Genomic DNA, 19,454 nt, shown 5'->3' on the forward strand with positions numbered 1-19,454 from the left:
TTTTTTTTTCAATTTTTTTGCAGGACACAACTGCCCAAAGAGGGACTGTCCTCGCAAAGTTGGACAGGTGGTAACCCTACCTGCAGTCACCGAACCGACCTCATCCATGCCTGAATGCTAGTGACTCTGATTAAAAGTCACTTTTGAGTTACATCTTTAAATTTGTAGTCCTTACATGCCTGTCAGTCAGTTTATTTATGTTAAAAGTGAGATGACTTAGTTACGCTGAAATCAGTGGCTGTACGCAGTCTTTCATCAGTCTTTACTTTTGGATTTTGAACGTTTTTATTGGTTTGTCCGACACACAATTAAACTGTCCATAAAAAAACAGTAAGTGAGATGTCCAGCCACTGCTTACTGGCAGGCAGAGGCGATGGTGATGAAAGTAATCATTTTATTGTAACTCATTAAGTTAACCGCCTGGCGAAAGTGTATTAAGTGTGGCATCTGATCTGTTAGTTTAGTAAAACTGAAAAGGTGGTCATCACTACAAATCACACATCATAAAACGATGATGGTGTGCTGAGGGGGTAGTGGCCACAAATCAAAAAGTTTCAGCTACGTGGGTGGAGTAAGAGGCGGGGATCTGAGTATTGCTCTCTGATTCACCTCGTTACGCTCCTTGGGTGCTGTTTCATCCTATGCTGACACCATGCAACAATACTATCCCTCGAGTACTGCAGCAATGCGATGCTCCCCAAGTACTGCCACCATACTTCTGGTTGGCACGGCGCTCTCCGTTGCCACCGTCACTGTGATGGGCATTGCAATTGTGGCCGCTGCAGCATCGTGCTCGGGCTGGCCGATGAACGGCAAACTCCTTTCCTTCTTACGCCCCAAGCAATGCGGGCTACTAAAAGAAATTTGGGAAAGGCATCAGGAACTGCTCACATATGGAGTGAACGGGAAGGAACTAGGGGACGAAGGTGCAAGCCCACGCACCACTTCAGCACTTTTTGGGAGTGTGGAACTTCTGGATGATGTAGCCAGAGACAACAGGGTACAGCTTTTGGGGTGTGATCACCTCAGTAACGTCTCCAGTCTTGAATTAATTGGATCGGGATACACGAAGACAGTGTACAAAGGGGTTCTCCCAGACGGGAGAACAGTGGCACTGAAATCCATTAATGTAGAAGGCACAGATATGAGGCGCTGTGTGCAACGTTACGGGAATATTGATGGGTGCTACCGTTTAGCGGCTTATAAACTTGTAAAAGAAGTGACTCTGCTTCAGAAACTACAGCACCAAGGCATTATCAGTGTAAGTTTATTTTTATTTGTTCATTCATTTATCTGCATCCCTGACGCGGAATACTTAGCTCCGGATTGGAGTTAGAACCCCTTTTGCGCCATGCGCTATTTGCTGCAGAACTCGGTCACCCAGGTATTATTGACACTTTGCTGCCTGTGGCAGAAGTGTCCGGGCAGCAGACTTGTTAAGGACTGAACAATCTTTATTCACGTTAGTTGAAAGAGTGGTTACAAAGGCACTCCACCTAGCATATTTAAAGGGGTGGGGGGCAGGAATTCATACTTTCTGGGTTATAACGTGCACGTCTGATTAAAAAGGGTGACAAGATAAAGGTCATCTTTGCGCTTCGTAATATCTGAAGTGGGGACTGGGGAGCCACGTCTTGTCTGTGAAACGTGCTCCAGTTTTTTACTGCTGCGTGAGAGTAATAAATCAGTCAATGGGGGTTATGATGACTTTCTTGAAAACCAACTGCTATTTTTAACACTTAAGTCTCAAGGAAAGTAGACTTGACCCCGCAAGGCAGTCAGTTCATTTTAGTTGGCGTTAGAGTAAACAGTGGGAGGGAACGCTTTAATGAAGATTGATGCCCTAGAATCTGAGAAACTTTTAACTCCTGGTGATGTGCATTGGAATTCTTGTAAAAGCACCCCACCTCTTCCCCTCCCCAGCTGCAGTATCATTTTTGTAACGATCGTTCCAAACGCACACTTTAAAAATTGTAGGACACCCTACGACATTATGTCTGCAGTCTTAGAAATAGCTTACACCTTCCGAGTATGATAGTAGGCTTCGCGCATCAGTCTTGTTATTGCTGAAAAGAGTCTCCCTATTGATGAAATATCGTGTACAGAATTAGTGGTTTACACTTTTAAAATATATAATTCTTTTTAAGCTTACTTATATAAGCTCCCCAGGTTAAAATAGTGGTCAGTTTGCAGATGCCATATAAGTAGTGCCCTTAGAATTAGAAATAAATTATTAACCGTTGCTATGCAGCATAATTTATATGAAAGAAAATCCCTGCATTCCTGGTAGAGGTCAGCTAGCATAAGGGACAGTACTGTGCACAAAATCTGGTTCACATTTAAATATTAACTCTTGTGTGCTTAAGTTGACAGGTTAACCCACAGGGAACAGTTTAAAGGTCATAAAAAGTGCACTGCCCCAGGACAAGTGCCTCAGAGGATTTCTGTTTTTAGGGGATTTATAGAGTTTTGAAGTGGTTTCTTGCTCTTTTTGGGCCTTAACCTTTGGCAGTACCTCAGAAGTATGTTCAGAATTTCTTTGTGGTATAGATGCAGCAAATAAGGATATGACTATTTTTCTTTTTAAATTCCTGTTTAAGTTTTAGCTAGAATGACAACTGAGTAATGAGTAATGTCTCACAGCTACGTGTTATTAACCACTCTAGCAGCACAGTCCTGGTTGTCAGAATTCACAAATTTATTTATTGTCAACGTATTTACCAGCATATATTTTATTTTAATCTATTTATTAATGCATTTATGACTTTATTCTTTAACGGGTAAGTGGGGACCCTTTTCACTCGCGCACGTGTGTGTGTGTACATGCACACACACACACACACACACACACACACACACACACACACACACACACACACACGAGTGAAAAGAGTCCCCACTTACCCGTTAATAAAGAATAAAGTCATAAATGCATTAATATATAAATAGATTAAAATAAAATATATGCTGGTAAATACGTTGACAATAAATACATTTATATATATATATATATATAAAACCCATAACATCTAAAATCAAAGCATCTAAAATCCATAATGTTGAATTTCATAACATCTAAAATGTATAATATGTAATAATGTATCATCAAATGTGTAAATGTTATAGTTTAATCTGTTAATCTTGTGGTTTCACTATAAGATGTAGTTTTTATTTTTATAGTTATTATTTATATAGTGTAGGAATTTTTAGTATTTATATAGTGTCTATTTTGCCACTCTGTATGTGTTTTTGGGCTATATAATTCAGTGATATAGACATTATGTGTACATTCTTTATGGTGATCGTGATACAGTGGGGTTAGGAAATTAACTTTTTCCCACTGTAGTGCAATCTTGGAGTTGGTATATTTAATTTACGGGGGGGTGTGGGGGCAGAGCCCCCCACATGGGGTGTGCAGGGGCGCAGTAAAAAGTGTGTTTGTTAGTTTGTGTCGTCATATGTGGGGGGGTCTTATTTTCATGGAATTTGTAGTGTTTGATGTTGTGATGCACATTTTAGATGTTAAGAAATTCGATGTTATGGGTTTTAGATGTTTTGGAGGGGAACTATATATATATATATATATATATATATATATATATATATATATATATATATATAAATATATATGTACACACACTCACACACATATAGATACTGTATATATAGATATATTTAAATATTTTAATGCAGTGAATATATTTTCATGTCTTTAATGCGTATTATTATTATTATTATTAATTTAAGATTCAGCAGTATAAAAGGTACATCTGTGAAAAGCCCATGTTAACCAAGACTTGTACAGAGCATTGCAACTGTAACAGTTTCTCAAAATAATTTAGCAATGTTTAAAACAGTTCTAGTGATGAATGCATTATTATCCCAATTAAATGTAACCAAATGTTTAGTTTATTTATTTCTTTATTTTTTATAGTTTCTGACTCCATGAATCATAGACCATCTTCTGCTTGCACTGCATTTTTATTGTTATTTATATTAGCTGTAAGTCAGAAACAATTCTTGTGCTCCAAGAATATGTTTCCAGGTTTCTACTATATATCAAGATATAGATATGAATTAATGTATAGTTTTTATTTTTAGTATGTGATTCCATGAATTATGGATGGTTTCCTGCTTGCATTGCTATTGCTAATAGTGTTATTTCAGATTATTTGCTTTGGAAAACATTTGATAATTTGTATATAGCAAGAATATTGTTGAACTATACCTTGATGGACACAGAAGGCATAATATGTACTTAGTAATTAATAGAGCTCTAGAGTTTTCTTCTGTTTTGTCTGCTTCAGACTTTGGAATGATCATTAATTAAGAGATATCACCTTGGCAGTAGAGAGTTGTAGTGCTATATAGTGAGTGGGCTTAACAGCAAAGGTAGGAAACCACAAAAAAATCAAAATGCAACTCCAAAACCACCTGAAAATATTGTGGCTCTGCTTCAGCTGACTAGCCACAAAATGTCCAAAACATTAAAAACAAAACAAAAAAAAAAATAGAAGCAAAAAACCGGTCAGATACAAGTAATTATGTTAGCGGTTTCGTCAAGTTTTAATAACCCAACTTCTTCAGACAGTTAAACATTACTTTGAAACACCATTAAATACTCTCACAAATCACATGATAAAATGTCACATGACAACACAATGCATCTATTTTAAAATTAAATTAATGAACTCATTTCTTTCAAAACAAATTTCTTTAAAGGAAAAATACCTTTAAAAATACTATTAAAAATCATTTTAAACTTATTAATTTTAATATGCAGGAGATAGAACATACATCATTCAAGCCTTGTCAATGGCCCTAAATACAAATGAATGGTCAGTCTTGTCCTACTTTCTATAGTCCTAGTTTCTATATAGGCAAGACGGACCATAAGCTTAGGGAATGGGTGTACAAACATCTATATAACATCAGGAAAGAGAAGATGGAAAATGCTTTAGCAAAGCATGTGAAGAACCAGCCAGGCCATGCATGTCTATTTAGGGCCATTGACCAGGTTCCGTATGATGTAAGGGGAGGCCCTTTAGGATTAAAATTGGAGGAATGTGAACTAATGTGGCCGATTAGAACATATGCCTATAGTACACTAGGATTGAATGATGTATGTTCTATCTCCTGCACATTAAAATTAATAAGTTTAAAACAGTGATTACAATAGGGTCTAGACCCTTAAAAATTCATCGTTGACAGACAGGATTTCATTTGGTGGATGTTCCCTTTAATGAATTTTTTCCCTAATAAGTATACATGTTGTATCTTTTCAATGACTGACAACTAAATTAAGTGATTTCACATTTTATTTCACCTTATCATGTAACATTGGCATATGTCATTTCTGTGCTGTATATTGTTATTATTATTTGTATGATAATTATCTTGCAGCTTTTCTACTTAGGCCTCTACTGAAAAGGGCTTTTTGCCCTGTTGGACCTTCCTGGTAAACAAGTATAAAAGAAAATAATAAATTATATTTTGCAGACGTAAGAACTACTGAATCACATTTTTGTAAATTTTCTTTACTGATAATAAAAAATGAAATATAACATGAAAACATTTCAAAATATTCTAAACATGTATGTGAGAATGTAGAAAGACTTCAACAGATGAAACGGTAGTGCATATGCAAATAAAAATGGACTGATTAGATGATTCTAATACCTAGAGCAGCATCCAGTACATTCTATGTTTCTAAAATTCAGTGTTTTGTAAAACTTGGCATTTATATAACTAGCTTAAATTGAGAAAGGATTTAGTGGTTTACTATTAAAACATCGAACATCATAATGTAAACCATTCAAAAATGAGGTTTACATGTTCAATGTTCAGAATATGAATTAGGTTGGAATATTGGCAACCTAATTAAAGCGGTCAAATTCGACTTCTGAAGTCCATTGTCCCCTTTGCAGCAGGACGTACAGACCATAATGCACAGCACTGACAGTAATGTTTTTGCAGGGTGGGCAAGCCCCCCTGCACTCCCCTCCATGAGGGGCTGCATCCCCACACCCCCTGCCACTTATATATTCCAACTCTAAGATCACAGTACAGTGTGGAAAAGGGTAAATCTCCTGATCTGCACTGTCCCGCGGTCTCAATATGAAACATTATGTACTCGATCCAATGCATACTACATATGCCAACAGTGTAAAGGTCGACTGCATAGTGTCAAATGCCGTAATAAAGTCGGTCTTCCAGGGTCGACATTTCACACGCCTTTTAAAGGTATATCTGCATTTTGAGGATCGCACTTTTCACTTTCACACAAGGCACACTAGACATTATAACAGTAAACTGATTCAGCTTATAGAAACCTTGTTCTCCGAACATGTAATAGAGACCTTGTACATCAAAATGTAAACACCTTCATATAATCTTCCATTAATATTTTAATTGCAGGTTGGCTTACAGTTAGTAGTCAAACTGTGCACTTAACTAAACATTGCCCATTTGCCAAGTGCAGATTATCAAGCATACTACAGCATTGCATTCTGGGAATTTACAGATTGCTAACTTCATTGGTGATTCTTCTGCCCCTTAAGAAAGACTGATTGTTTAAATGGGTTTACATTTATTTATTTATTATTTATTTACTGGCATTTGTTTACCAGGAAAGTCCACTGGGCCAAAATAAGCTCATTTTCAGCAGAGGCCCGGGAAGAAAAACTCCAAGTAACAATAAGACTTACATCAAGTTTCAAAAAAAGGTTTCAAAAAGAAGGTCAAAAGATCAAGAAAATTGCATAAAAGAAATGACAAAAAATTATATAAATAAAAAAATATGGAGAAATAGCTAAAGCTGCTAAAACATTATAGCAACAGGAAGATTAGACATATTCATAGTAAAGAGAATACTTAACATGGTACAGTACTAGGCAAAAACAAAATAGGTCAATGTTATATGATTATGACCACCAAGGAATGCATAAAAATTCAAGCGTTACATTGGATAAACAATAAAACATATGTGTAGAGAGAAAACATAAGGGACTACGTTGGTATATATAGGGAGAGGAAAGGAAGATGAGAGATGGTGGAGAGAAAAGTGGGTAGGATGGACAGTAGAAGAAAAGAGAAAAGAAACAGATAGGAGAGTTGGAAGAAGTTAGAGGTAGAAGGAAAGTGTAATAAGGGAGAGAAGAGGGTGAAAAGTGGTTAGGGAGTTAAGAGAATGCAATAGGAAGAATTAAGTAGTTAAAAGTTTGTTAGGAATTATCAAGAAAGCAAAATTTTGGAACACGATTTAGATTAAAACAGATTTAATACTGGTTAGTGGAATTAAGTAATGGCAGAGGAAGTAACTGAACAGTTACATGTCCAGCTGGAGAGGAGATGATTGGACAGTGTAGTTTTTAATTTAGAAGGGCTTTGTTGTGCATGGATAAATGTAGGTAGGTTATTCCATATCTTGACAATATCCCGAGAATATAATAGCTCACCTGCAGGTAATTTGGGTTTATAAACTTGAAACAGATGTCAGTGTTCAGATCGGAGAGACCTAAGTGGGTTGTAAAAGGTGAGTAGTGAACTAAGGGCAGGGCAGTCTTGAGGTTTATGAATGAATTTATGTGTAGTTGTGAGCTGGAGGAGTAATAGGTAGTGGGAGAATTCAAGCCATTGTAAATTTTTTAGGGCAATACAGCGATGAGTAAAATGTCAACTGTTTGTAGCAAATTAAACAGTCTTGTTATAACAAGTTTCGAATTTTGTTTTCAAGGAAGATTGCAGGTTGGTTAGTAAAGGTGCGCCATAGGTTAGAGAAGGTAACAGGTAAGATAGTGCTAATACTTGTTTAGTTGTTAGGGAGAGGAACTCATTGTGTCTGTAGAGTATGCCAAGTTTTTTGCGAGTCTTATGTTATTTTGGATGTGCAGCTCGAATTTAAGGTTTTCATTGATTATTACTCTTAACAACTTAGTATGGGTTACTAGCTAAATTTTGGTAGAGTTAAGAGAGAATATATTGAGGTCAGCTTTATTGATAGGTGTATTTCTTTTAGGAGTAAATATCATAAGTTTAGTTTTTCTTTTTTGCGTTTAAAGAAAGGTGATTTTTGTGAAGCCAAGTTTCCACAGTAGAAAATGCTGCTTGAGTAGTTTGCTGTAATATATTTGTGTTGGGAGTAGAGCAGACTGTAGTGAAGTCGTCTGCATACTGGACTAGGAAGCCATGCGGGATAGCTTGGTGAAGATTGTTGATGTTGAACTAGACAATGCCTAAAATTGAGCCTTGGGGTACACCTGTAGAGTTACGAAGGTAAAGAGAAATAGAATTCTGCCATTTAACAGCATGCTGTCTATTGGAGAGATAGCTTTTGAACCAAGTAAATGATTGAGGGGATAGTCCTATATTGGAAAGCTGGGAGAAGAGGATAGAGTGATAAATGGTATTAGATGCTTTTGATAGGTCCAAGAAGATTTTTGAATAGATTTGTTAATAAGAATGCTAATGGGAAAGGCTATTGTGTCAGCAGCAAATTTAAGAAATTTGGCAGGAATTCTATCAGCTGAGTTTGACCAGGGCTTTAAATTCAGAAGGAGTTCTTTTATGTAGGAGGTAGGGATGGGAGAGAGATTAAATTCTGGTTGGGAAGATTGTTGTGTGCAGTTTAAATGGGGGGGGGGGGGTTGAAGCTTGGAGAGGAATGATGTAAAATATTTGAGGTATTGTGAGGATTCTGAGGTAAGGTGTGTTGCAGGGGAGAAGTAGAGGAGGGTGTAGAAATAGTATTATTTGGGAGAAGTAAAGAAAAAGTAGCTGTAATGTTAGTAATAGTATCAATAAAGTAGGAGTTAAAGATGCTGGCTATTTGTTCAGGAAGCATGTCGGGATGAGGGCAGGGATTGGGTTTGGTGCCGGGGTTTAGGAAATTATTGATGGAAGACCAGACCATTTGGGGGGTTATTTATTGTATTTGTTTGCTGATTCCAGAAGTACTGCTGTTTGTCTTTAAAGATGAGTTTTTAGCTTTGGTTTTGGAGCTGTTTGTAATGAATGAGATTGGAAGGATTCTTAAATTTAAGCCAGAGTTTCCAAACTTTGTCCCTATTGTTCATGCTTTCTTTGGTAGCTTTTGTTAACCAGAGGGCATGGTTGGTTTTGATTCTTTTGGTTCTGGTAGGAGCTAGGCTATGCAAGATTTTTAGAAAGGAGTTATTAAAGTAAAGCAGAGCATCTTCCAATGGAAGAGTTTTAAGACTATTCCAGTTAAAGGTATTCATTATGCTATTAAATGTGTGGAGGTTAAATTTTAATAGGTGTTGGACAAGTCTGATGTTGTGGACTTTAGATAGGATGAACAGGCTCGGACAGTATAGGCACAGAGGTGGTCACTAATGGAGTTGTACATGCTGCCATAAGTTATTTACTTGGAGGGGTCTGAGACAAGAATCCAGTCTAAGATGGAACCGTTATTGGTTCTGTTGTTGCACCTAGTAGTAGTAGAGATTAATTGGGTGAAGTGAAACAAATTTATGCTGGAGGGTAATTGTTTAGTGGAAATGGAAGCCCAATCAATATTCATGTTGCCAAGGATAATAGTTTCATTTTTTATAGTACAGGAAATCCAAGAAAGGATATCTTTTAACACTGGTATGTTATTTCCAGGGGGTGTGTGTAGGACAATAATGCAAAGTTTTTTAGAGTAGCTGATTTCTAGAAATGAGATCAGAAGTTAGGTATTTTGGAATTGAGGAATAGATTCTGTAAATTGTGAGATTTTGAGGGTACTGGGGTAGATGATGGCAACACCACCTCCTTTTTACATGTTACAGTCACTGTATGCAACATATTAGTACAAACAGGCATCATATTTCCATTGCTGAAATAATACACATGGGAATATTTTGATTTAACAGTTTTGGTGTATTTGGTAAATTAAAATAGATGGTAAGGTATGTAAATAAATGCAACAATATTCCTATTTTTATATGGACATGTGTTGGGTAATGATTATTTTGAAAGTCAGACAAATAATATACAAAAGCAGACATTTTTACCAGTGGTTTAAACCCCATACATTATGGTTAGCCCAAATGCCCAAAGTTGGACTTCTTTAAAGAAATGTAAGATTTTTCAGGAGGAACCATACACACAACCAATGCAAAGGACCATAGTTAGTTTTTTTGCCAACGTAAAATCTCACATTTGTAGGATTTGCGTTGTTTCCATTGTTGACATTATATTAAGATGTTTCAGGTACAACATAAGTCTTAAATGCAACTGAAATCTCAGGACATTTTTCATGTTTTTTTTTTTTTTTTTTTTACTGGATAAAACTACCAAAATAGGTATTGTCCAATGTAAGGGGGACAGGTAGTAACCCTACCCCACATCCTACCTAACTAACGGAATAAAAGTCTAAAAAATAACAAAACTCATTTAGGAAAGGTTATCTGTTTTCGGATTGGAAAGAGTATGTATGTGTGTATGTGCGTGTGTTTGTGTGTGTGTGTGTGTGTGTGTGTGTGTGTGTGTGTGTGTGTGTGTGTGTGTGTGTGTGTGTATCTGTATGTGTGTTTGTGTGTGTGTGTGTGTGTGTGTTTGTGTGTGGTATGGATGAACAGCTGAGGCAGGGTTAACTACCTGGCTATTTGAACATTGTCTCTGGATAATTTTCACTGTTGATGTCACATCCCAACCCCATGGGGAAATGGGTTGTGGATGGATGGATGGCTGGATGGATGGATGGATAGAAGGATGGATGGATCTGTTTTTTGATTTATAGTGTCTTTACCAAGTTGTCCTATACATTACTTTACATGTAAAGAAACGTTTGGGGTCCTATTGCAAGAGTTCTTCTGCAAGTAAAAAAAAGTCACAAAAGGGACATAGTTGAAAGGTCTGCAAGCCATTATTTCTCATGTGTTCTAAATGTTGTTGTTTCTGTATCCTAATATTGGTGTCGGTAAACATAAGCCTTACACAAACTATCTTCCTCTACATATTTATGGATCATAAGTGTTTTATTTGCACATCAAATTAAAAGCAGTATGACTGATAAGTCATGGTGACCTCCATAAGAGGGTCTCTACTATGTAAACATGACAATGTTACATGATGTAACTAGGATTTATACCACTAATTACAAGTCAGTAGTGCAAATTGTAATATATAGTGACAGATCCAGGCACTCATTAAAAGTGTGTCTTTTGAACTTTAGTACTCACACAAGCCATATATTTTATTTTTTATATTATCATACATATCTGTTTTGATATTTATTTAATATTTTTCATGCCATATGGAAATAGATTTTTGTGTTTTAAGATATTTTAAAATCAGCAGTCAATGAAGCAGCATGTTAGTCATGGTGACCCATTGCTGCAGTGGTCTGCATTGCTGCCTTGCATCACTTAATTATCTAGTTCATTTCTTAGCTTTTGTGCCTTCTGTGTGGAGTCTGCATGCCCTTCTTTTGTTCTGAGTTTTCTGTAAGGTTGCTGGCTTCTGACCATGTGTGTGTGTGTGTGTGTGTGTGTGTGTGTGTGTGTGTGTGTGTGTGTCTGCTGTCTCAGCATCACCTCAGCATCATATAATGGACTAGCATTCTATCCAGGATTTTTTTTTGCCCTATACCTTCTACTTGTTAGAACAAGCTCAAACTTTTCAGTGAACCTGAACAGAAATATTCAGTGAGTGAATGAATGAAAGAATGAATGATTTCCACTGGCAGTGCATTCACTTTTCATAATGAAGCCAGTGTCTTGTGTGTGTGTGTGTGTGTGTGTGTGTGTGTGTGTGTGTGTGTGTGTGTGTGTATATATATATATATATATATATATATATATATATATATATATGCAATTAAACCTGCAACCATTACTTATTGCAGGTGCAGTCAGCATTATAATTGTAGTCTGGCAAAATTTATTTATTTATTTCAGCTAATAATTTGCTTTTGTTTCATTCTAAATCTAGTTGCAGGGGAAGTGCTATGAGAATAGCATGGCATTCCGAATAAGGGTCATTTCTGTGCTGGAACTTGGCTCCCCTGTGGATATGATTCATCTCCTTCAGACCCCCTGGGAAGAAAGGTTCAAGGTAAGAAAATAACTTGATTCTGATTCCCTGCTGTGATGGGCAATGATGGTGGTGTTGATATATGGGAGGGTGAAGCTGGTTAGTCTCAGACATTGCTAAATTCTCAAAAATAGAAGCCACTGCATAACTACGTCATTGTGTGTGTGTGTGTGTGTGTTTGTGTGAAAATCATTGTACATTTTGTGTTTTATTTTTAGAGGTGTGTTCAAAGATAAAGTGTAAAAGTGACACTTTTCTAGTTTTAGTCAGGAAGCAACTTAACATCTGCATTGCATTCAGCAAATGGTTATTTGTTAAGTTTTATTGTTTTTCTGACGTAAGCTAGGGATTCTCAGAGAGGGTTAAGAATTAACTAGACTGATAATGATTGTAAATAGAGAGCTACTTCTTATCTGCATGGGGTTTTTATCCTGTAGGGCTGAGTAAACATTACTGCCCATATGAAGTGGTTGATGGTAGTTCTATTAATGTTTTTCTTTTTACATAATGTATACTCTAAAAGGTACTATGATGTTTACAATCAAACATTGCAATCAATATTTATTAGAGCAATTATAGGTTCATTCCTTTAGCAGCATTCATTATATTTTCCCATGAAATACTTAATTTGTTTTTGTTTAATGAATAACTAAAGTGTCCCTTCTCAGAAATGTTGTGGCCATGATGACCTCAAATGATGAGCCTCAGATGTAAACAATCTCTAGGTACATTTTGCTAGTTAAGCAACAAGTGTCAGTGAGGAAACTGGAATACTCAGAGAAGGGCATTGCAACCACAATAACAACAAGCAGATTCTACCCAGACAGTGACCAAATGTTGGAAATGAACCCTGGATTGGCATATTACCCATTGGGCCACATCAGTGTTCAGCACATATCTCTGCAACTGTATACAGAACAGAGTTTTTACACTGATACCTGATGCTTATGAGTTATACAGTTTGTGAGAAGCATCCCATATGTCCCCTGATGAAAACACAAGACCAAGTGACCCTGAATTGATTAAGCAGTTACTAACAATATATGGAATCATGAATGTTAAATTAGACTTGGTTCTGTCCATTAGTTAAAATGTTCACGTGGTAAAATTTTGAAAAACATTATATTCAGTATCAGTACCTCAATAGAACTTTGCAGAATGTCCATTTTATCCTTGCATTTTTCTCTATCCCTTATAAAACTTCTGATTTTGTGGTCTCCCTGGAATTACAAAATGTATTCACCTTCTGAAAGACAGTCTCAAAACATGCACGATGACTGGACACCCAGTCAGCTTGCCCCTTGTAAAAAACATATCAGCTGGACCAATCATACTTTTGATGTTGTACCTTGACAGAAATTTCTAGAATGTCTCTTTTCTCCTCATATTTTTTCTCTGTCCCTCATAAAAAGTCTAATTTTGTGGTAAGTCACCCAGCATTACACTGATTAACTAATGCCAGCCAACTTTATACCCCCATTATATAAATCAAGTTTTCCTCAGAGAAAGTACTGTTTAAACACCTTTTCCTTGATGCTAAGTAGAGAATTTTAATAGTTAAAAAAATTCAAGACTGTAGACTGCTCTATAGAGCAGAATAATGCAATATGATTAAAAAAAATCTCTCACTGCTCTTGATGCCTGGCACACACATTCTGAGGTGTCTGACATTATTTATTCACTTCAACCTCACTGAAAGTCAGACCAACAAAATGAGGAACATCTGGACATTCTGTGAAAATGTAAATGATTCAGAGGTACAGGACACTAAAAACTCGTAAATACCATAAACAGGGTTTAGAGCAACATACTGCCCACTCCCTTACAGACTTAGAGTATGTGTAGTGCACTCCTTACAGAAAGAGTGCATGTGCAGTACATATCTTGCATACCATAGACTACAAATGCTAGTGGAAAACCACTAAAGTACATTCATACAATGACATTATTTTAGAAAAATTAATACATTTTTCCCTTAAATAATGTCATTGTATAAGAGCAATAATCTACCCCTGAATGTGGGTAATGCAGGATGTACCCACATAAAGCTTTGTTTAATCACTCTGCCTTTACTGTCATAAACAAACCATGCCAGTCATGGGTAAATCATGCATTACCCACAGTCTGCCATGAATTATTGCTAAATTAAACCGCAGATGCTTTTCTTTATTTCAGTAATGTCCCAGAGGATTGATTACATGCTGTTGTCCTCAACAGTTGTACTTGGATTTCATGATGCCTAAATTGCTAGCTGTCCTATTTTGTGCCTTTAAACTCAAGAAACTAAGCTGTATGACCAGTTATAGCTGCTAGCAGTAGTCTAAAATCCTGGCAGTCTTCCTACCCAATTTAATGATAAATACACTCTTCTGTGTGAAAATGTCATGAGAGGAACATCTTATTCTATGTCTAGAAGGTTTTTTTGAATGAGTTAGCATACCTATATTCTACATTCAGCACTGTCCACTTCTAGTTGGTGGATCCTATTCATTAACAGTATAATAGGAAGGTTGTTATATCCAGAAGTTTATTGTAATAAAGATAATTTAGTAAGTTAGAAAGTTAGCAGTAGTTTTTGATCATTGTACAGGTAGTTATAGCATTCCCTGTCTCTGTTTTGATAAACAGAACCATAACTGAAGCCTCTACCCCTCTATCTGGAAAATATCACATGTCATACCACTCCACAAAGGAGGCAGCTCCAGTGAGCTGTCAAACTATAGATCAATAGCTCAAACTTGGGTATTTAAGTTATTTTCAGCATCAGTATTTGACAATATTTATTTATTTATTTATTTTTATTTTTATTGTATTATTTATTTGTATATATATTTACATATTCATATTATTCAAAAAGCATATGGATGAATACATATACAAAGTGAATGAAGTTTAAAAATGTTTGTTCTAAGGTCACTTTAATTAATGCTCATTCCTTTATTAAATTGAAACTTTAATTGAATTATTAATTAATTGTTTCTAATCAAATGGTATAAAAATGCATTGCCATGGTGGATTAAAATGTGATCCTTGAAGGCGAATAGCTGAGGTACCAGATCGTTGGTGTAATAAAGGAGTTACCGGTGAAGTACTGGCTGTTTGGTGTGTATTTCTACATTTCATATTTTACTTTTTGTGTTTTTTGGATTATAGATCAATAGCTATCTTTTCCCCTCTGGCTAAAATTATGGAAAAGTGTATCCATAAACAACTCTTACATTACCTTATTCAACATAATCTTCTGGCCAACCCCCAGCATGGATTTAGACCACAGTGCAGTACCACCACAGCCCTCCTCTCCTTTTCTAATGTCATAAATTCCAACCATAACAACAACAAACTATCTTCTGCCCTGTTTCTTGATCTTTCCAAGGCCTTTGACATGGTTAACCAGCAGCTACTCTTACTTACCCTAAAGAAAATATCCCTAAACAATCATGCCAGACATTGGTTTCAATTGTATCTTAGTGGAAGACAGCATGCTGTCCTTTGGCAGGGCAAACTCCCACCCTTCTCCCCATTACCCTTGGTGTCCCCCAAGGCTCTATATTAGGTCCCCTTCTTTTCTCCCTCTTTATCAATGACCTCCAAACTGTAATCCCAGATGCAACCTGTATACAATATGCTAATGACTCCATCTTGATTTGCTCAACCTCTACTCCTACAGATCTCCTTAGTTTAACCCAGAAAACCTTTAAAACAGTGGAAAACTGAATCTCTAATCAACAGCTGATATTAAACCCCAATAAAACAAAGCTATTGCTCTTCTCCCCTACTCGCAAATCCTCTCAACCTTCATTTACTATAACATCTAACAATGGGACCATAATCACACCAGATATGTATACCAAACTCCTGGGTGTTATAATAGACAACAACCTCAGATATGATATGCACATAAACCAAACCATTAAAACTATTAATGAAAAACTTGGCTCCCAATAAATAAACAAACCTTTTCTCATCCCTCTAGCTAGGACTGCCATTGCCTGTACCCAGCTGCTTTCAGCTTTACTCTGTGCCTCACCAATACTCACTAACTTGAACAAAACTGATCTCAGCAAACTCTCTAGTTGCTACAATCAAATTGCCAGGTTTGCCACAGGAACTCCCTACAGGACACACCATTGTCAAGGCCTAAACCTCTTAGGATGGCTAGAACTCTCCAGGCTAATTCAATATAATCAACTTACTGTAGGATTCAAGGTTATTAAAAATCCAGAAAAAATGCTCTCCCTTAAAAACATTATCCATCCCTACAAAAATGATAGGGTACTTTGTTCCACTACAAAACTTTTGGTTCAATCTGTTAAAGCTAACAACCTATCTAGAGAATCTTTGTTTGCAAATTCAGTAGGCAAAACCTGGAATTCGCTCCCATCTGACCTTACTCTGAACCCCTCCCTTATTCAGTTAAAAAAAAATCTAACCCTGTATTTAAAACTCACTGGTTATGTCCTTGTTCTAACCCTAATTAAAGCCTAATCTACTTCCATATCCCTGCATTTTTTTATTCACAGCGACTTACCTTTTACACTAAAAGGTTTGAAAAGAGAAACTGTAACATCTCTGCAGATACTCTGTATATAGCTGCACCAATAGGTTTGATAAGAGAAACTGTAACATATTTGTATATATTTCTGAATATAAACTGAATTCTTCATAGGCTTGAAATGTGAGACTTTAACTTGTATGTTAATACAATATGTTTGTGCATATACTGTAACTTGCTTATCTTTATCTGTTTGTAAGTTTGGAGCTTTTCTCCCTGGGCCTCTGCTGAAAATGGATATGCATCCAGTCGGACTATCCCGGTCAACATATGTAAAATGAAATAAATAATAAATAAATAAATAAATAGTGTTTGGGTAAGATAGTATTTGTAATAGCCTGTGTTGACCCAAGTTGGGTTGGTGGCTGAGGGCTCAGTGTCATCTTGAAGGATAAGGGCTGAACAACATAAGTTCGTCTGATCTCAGTTCTAGAGTAGCACAAAAAATCTAGTGATTCTGACCTTCTGTCTGAACTCAGAGTGATGTTCTTCTGTTACTGATCAGTAGGTCAGTAGCCAGTAGACTTTTTCCCATGGAAGAGGGGGACCAGAAGGTGAAGAAGTACTGTAGGGTATCACTCTGGCACTGTTTGCTATAAATGGGTCATCTGGCAAGGAGGTTGGGGCCTGAAATCTTCAGCAGTAGTGTAAAGAAATACATTTTTATGTTTATTTCAATCATTCTGAGATCCCCATTTCTGTAACTGTTAAACATACATTTTAAGTTGATATAACAGAATAACTGCTTATAACTGATATTTTCAGTTCATTGACTGCCTTTCCAACTCATTGATTCATCCATCCATCCTTGTAGCTGCCCACTCATCCTAGAAGTTGTAGTTTTATTGGCCATTTTGGGTCAATTCTAAACTCCTTGATCTGTCTCTCTTAAAACCAGGCTGCCTCGTGGTTTTGGCGTCTTTTCAGGCTTGCTAGTTGTTGCTGAAGCACCTACCAAGGGGAGAAAACGCTGAGAGAAGAAAGGGAGCTACTTTTGTGATTTTAAGTATTTTCTTCTGATTTTTTGTTAAGTTTTACTGCTTTGCCGCCTATTTTTTGGCATTTTCCGGCTTGCTAAAGTTTATATCTGTAACAGTAACAGTACTTGGAACACATCTAGAGCCTGTTTACTGCATTTCCTGTGTTGCACTTAATTTAAAATCGTTTTTTTTCTCTAAAAACTGCATTTTACCTGATTTTGGCCTAGCACTCAAGTGTGGGGTCATTTATTGCACTGTTGCAATTATTTTGCTGCTTGTGTATCTCTGCTACATTTAAACTACAACAAAAAGAAAAAAAAAAAATTCTTGCTTTTTTCCCACTTTCTGAAAGTTAAGAAAGTTCAGTTACAGATTTGTTGTTCTGAACTGTTTGGAAGTTTCTAGAAGGCCAGTGCTTGCTTGGGCTAAAGGGAAGTCTCTGTGTTCACCAGTGGGAGTGGTTAACACTGAACAGCCTGCCTGTCCCTGGAGGAGTGGTTACTACCTAGAAGCTGTAGTTTTATTGGCCATTTTGGGTCAATTCTATATTCCTTGATCTCTCTCTCTCTTAAAACCCTACAAGTCTCTTTTTGCGTGGTTTTGCGCACTGAGCAGCGTCGGGCAGCGCCGCCTAAACAGGTTTAAAGTATTCCAGGCTCCACAAAGTCTGCTCTTCACTTTTTCCCTTAGAACTGTTCAAACTCTCAAAGTAATCACTGTATTCTCTTTCTAAAGCCCTGCACTTGGTCAGCTCTTATAAGGAAACACTAACTAACTAAAGCACTACACCCTCCTTGACTTCTCATAAGTATTAGCCTCCCGATTGGTCCTTCCTGATCAAGTGAAAAATCAGTTCCCTTCCCTAATCTGATCAGTAAAAAAACAGTTCCCTATACTAATCTGGTATGTCCAAGGGTCCGTTTCAAGGTTACTCTCCAGTCCAGCTGGTGAATCTGGGAATTTTGAGGCAATGTTACAATTGCCTTATGTACACAGACAACCCTCTCCTCCTTCCAACAAACTCTAATACATGTGAGAGATGCAGTTACACAGCCAAACTGGAGGCAGAGCTCTCTCAACCCAAGACTGGCACAGTCAGTCAGGAGGAAAAGGTAACCATCCACACCACAAATCCAGTCTCACACAGACCTATTGCATCTGCATACCCAACACATAAACACACAAAAACATACTCGGAGGCTCTAAATAAAAATCTGCCTAAACAGCAAAGACCTCCTAAGCAGATATCCAAGAAACAGCCACCCCTCAACAATACCCACAAATCACATATCTCACAAAATCAGTGTGCCTCACAGTCACAGCCCTTAAGGCCAAACAACACACCAAATACACTTGTTATAGGGGACTCTATTGTCCAGTACACTGACGTCCCGCTCACAAGACTGAACAAGGAGAAGGTCACTGTAAGCTGCCTGTCAGGTGCCAGGATCCGCCACATAATGCAAGCACTCAGGTCACTGCAAAGCAAGTACAAGTATGACTCCGTCATTGTCCATGCTGGTGTAAATGACCTGACATGTACCTTCCTGGACTACATGAAAAGAGACATAGAGGAGCTCTCTGACCATGTAGCCCAGGCTGGTATGACCCTGACCTTGAGTAGCATCTTGCCCTCACCAAGAATGATGCCACAGTATAAAGACAAAATGATCAGTTTCAACAATTGGCTAAAGTATTGGTGTCATTCAAAGGGGATCCAGTGTCTGTCAGCCTGGGATGACATGCTCGACAAGCCACGTTGCTTCACTAGGGATGGCTTGCACCTGTCACCCTTAGGCTTTCGTATACTGGCCAAGGCTCTTGCCACCCCCATAGTGCCTTTTTTAGGCAAGGCTCAAAGGACAAACCTACCTCCATAGACA

The 19,454-nt window shown here is 37.1% G+C and overlaps 1 protein-coding gene across 1 annotated transcript in view; it reads left to right on the plus strand.

Moving 5' to 3' along the window:
- The first annotated feature begins 583 nt into the window (after window positions 1–583).
- Window positions 584–19,454, plus strand: part of LOC122804604 (extracellular tyrosine-protein kinase PKDCC-like) — a 103,371-nt gene continuing 84,500 nt past the window's right edge. The window contains exons 1-2 of the mRNA XM_044074566.1: window positions 584–1,261; window positions 11,938–12,060. Of these exons, the coding sequence (XP_043930501.1) occupies window positions 653–1,261; window positions 11,938–12,060 (732 nt within the window). The 5' untranslated portion in view covers window positions 584–652. The remainder of the gene's footprint in view (window positions 1,262–11,937; window positions 12,061–19,454) is intronic.

This window comes from Protopterus annectens, chromosome 6.part0, assembly GCF_019279795.1.
Source record: "Protopterus annectens isolate FY-2018-M chromosome 6.part0, PAN1.0, whole genome shotgun sequence".
Taxonomy (NCBI): Eukaryota; Metazoa; Chordata; order Ceratodontiformes; family Protopteridae; genus Protopterus; species Protopterus annectens.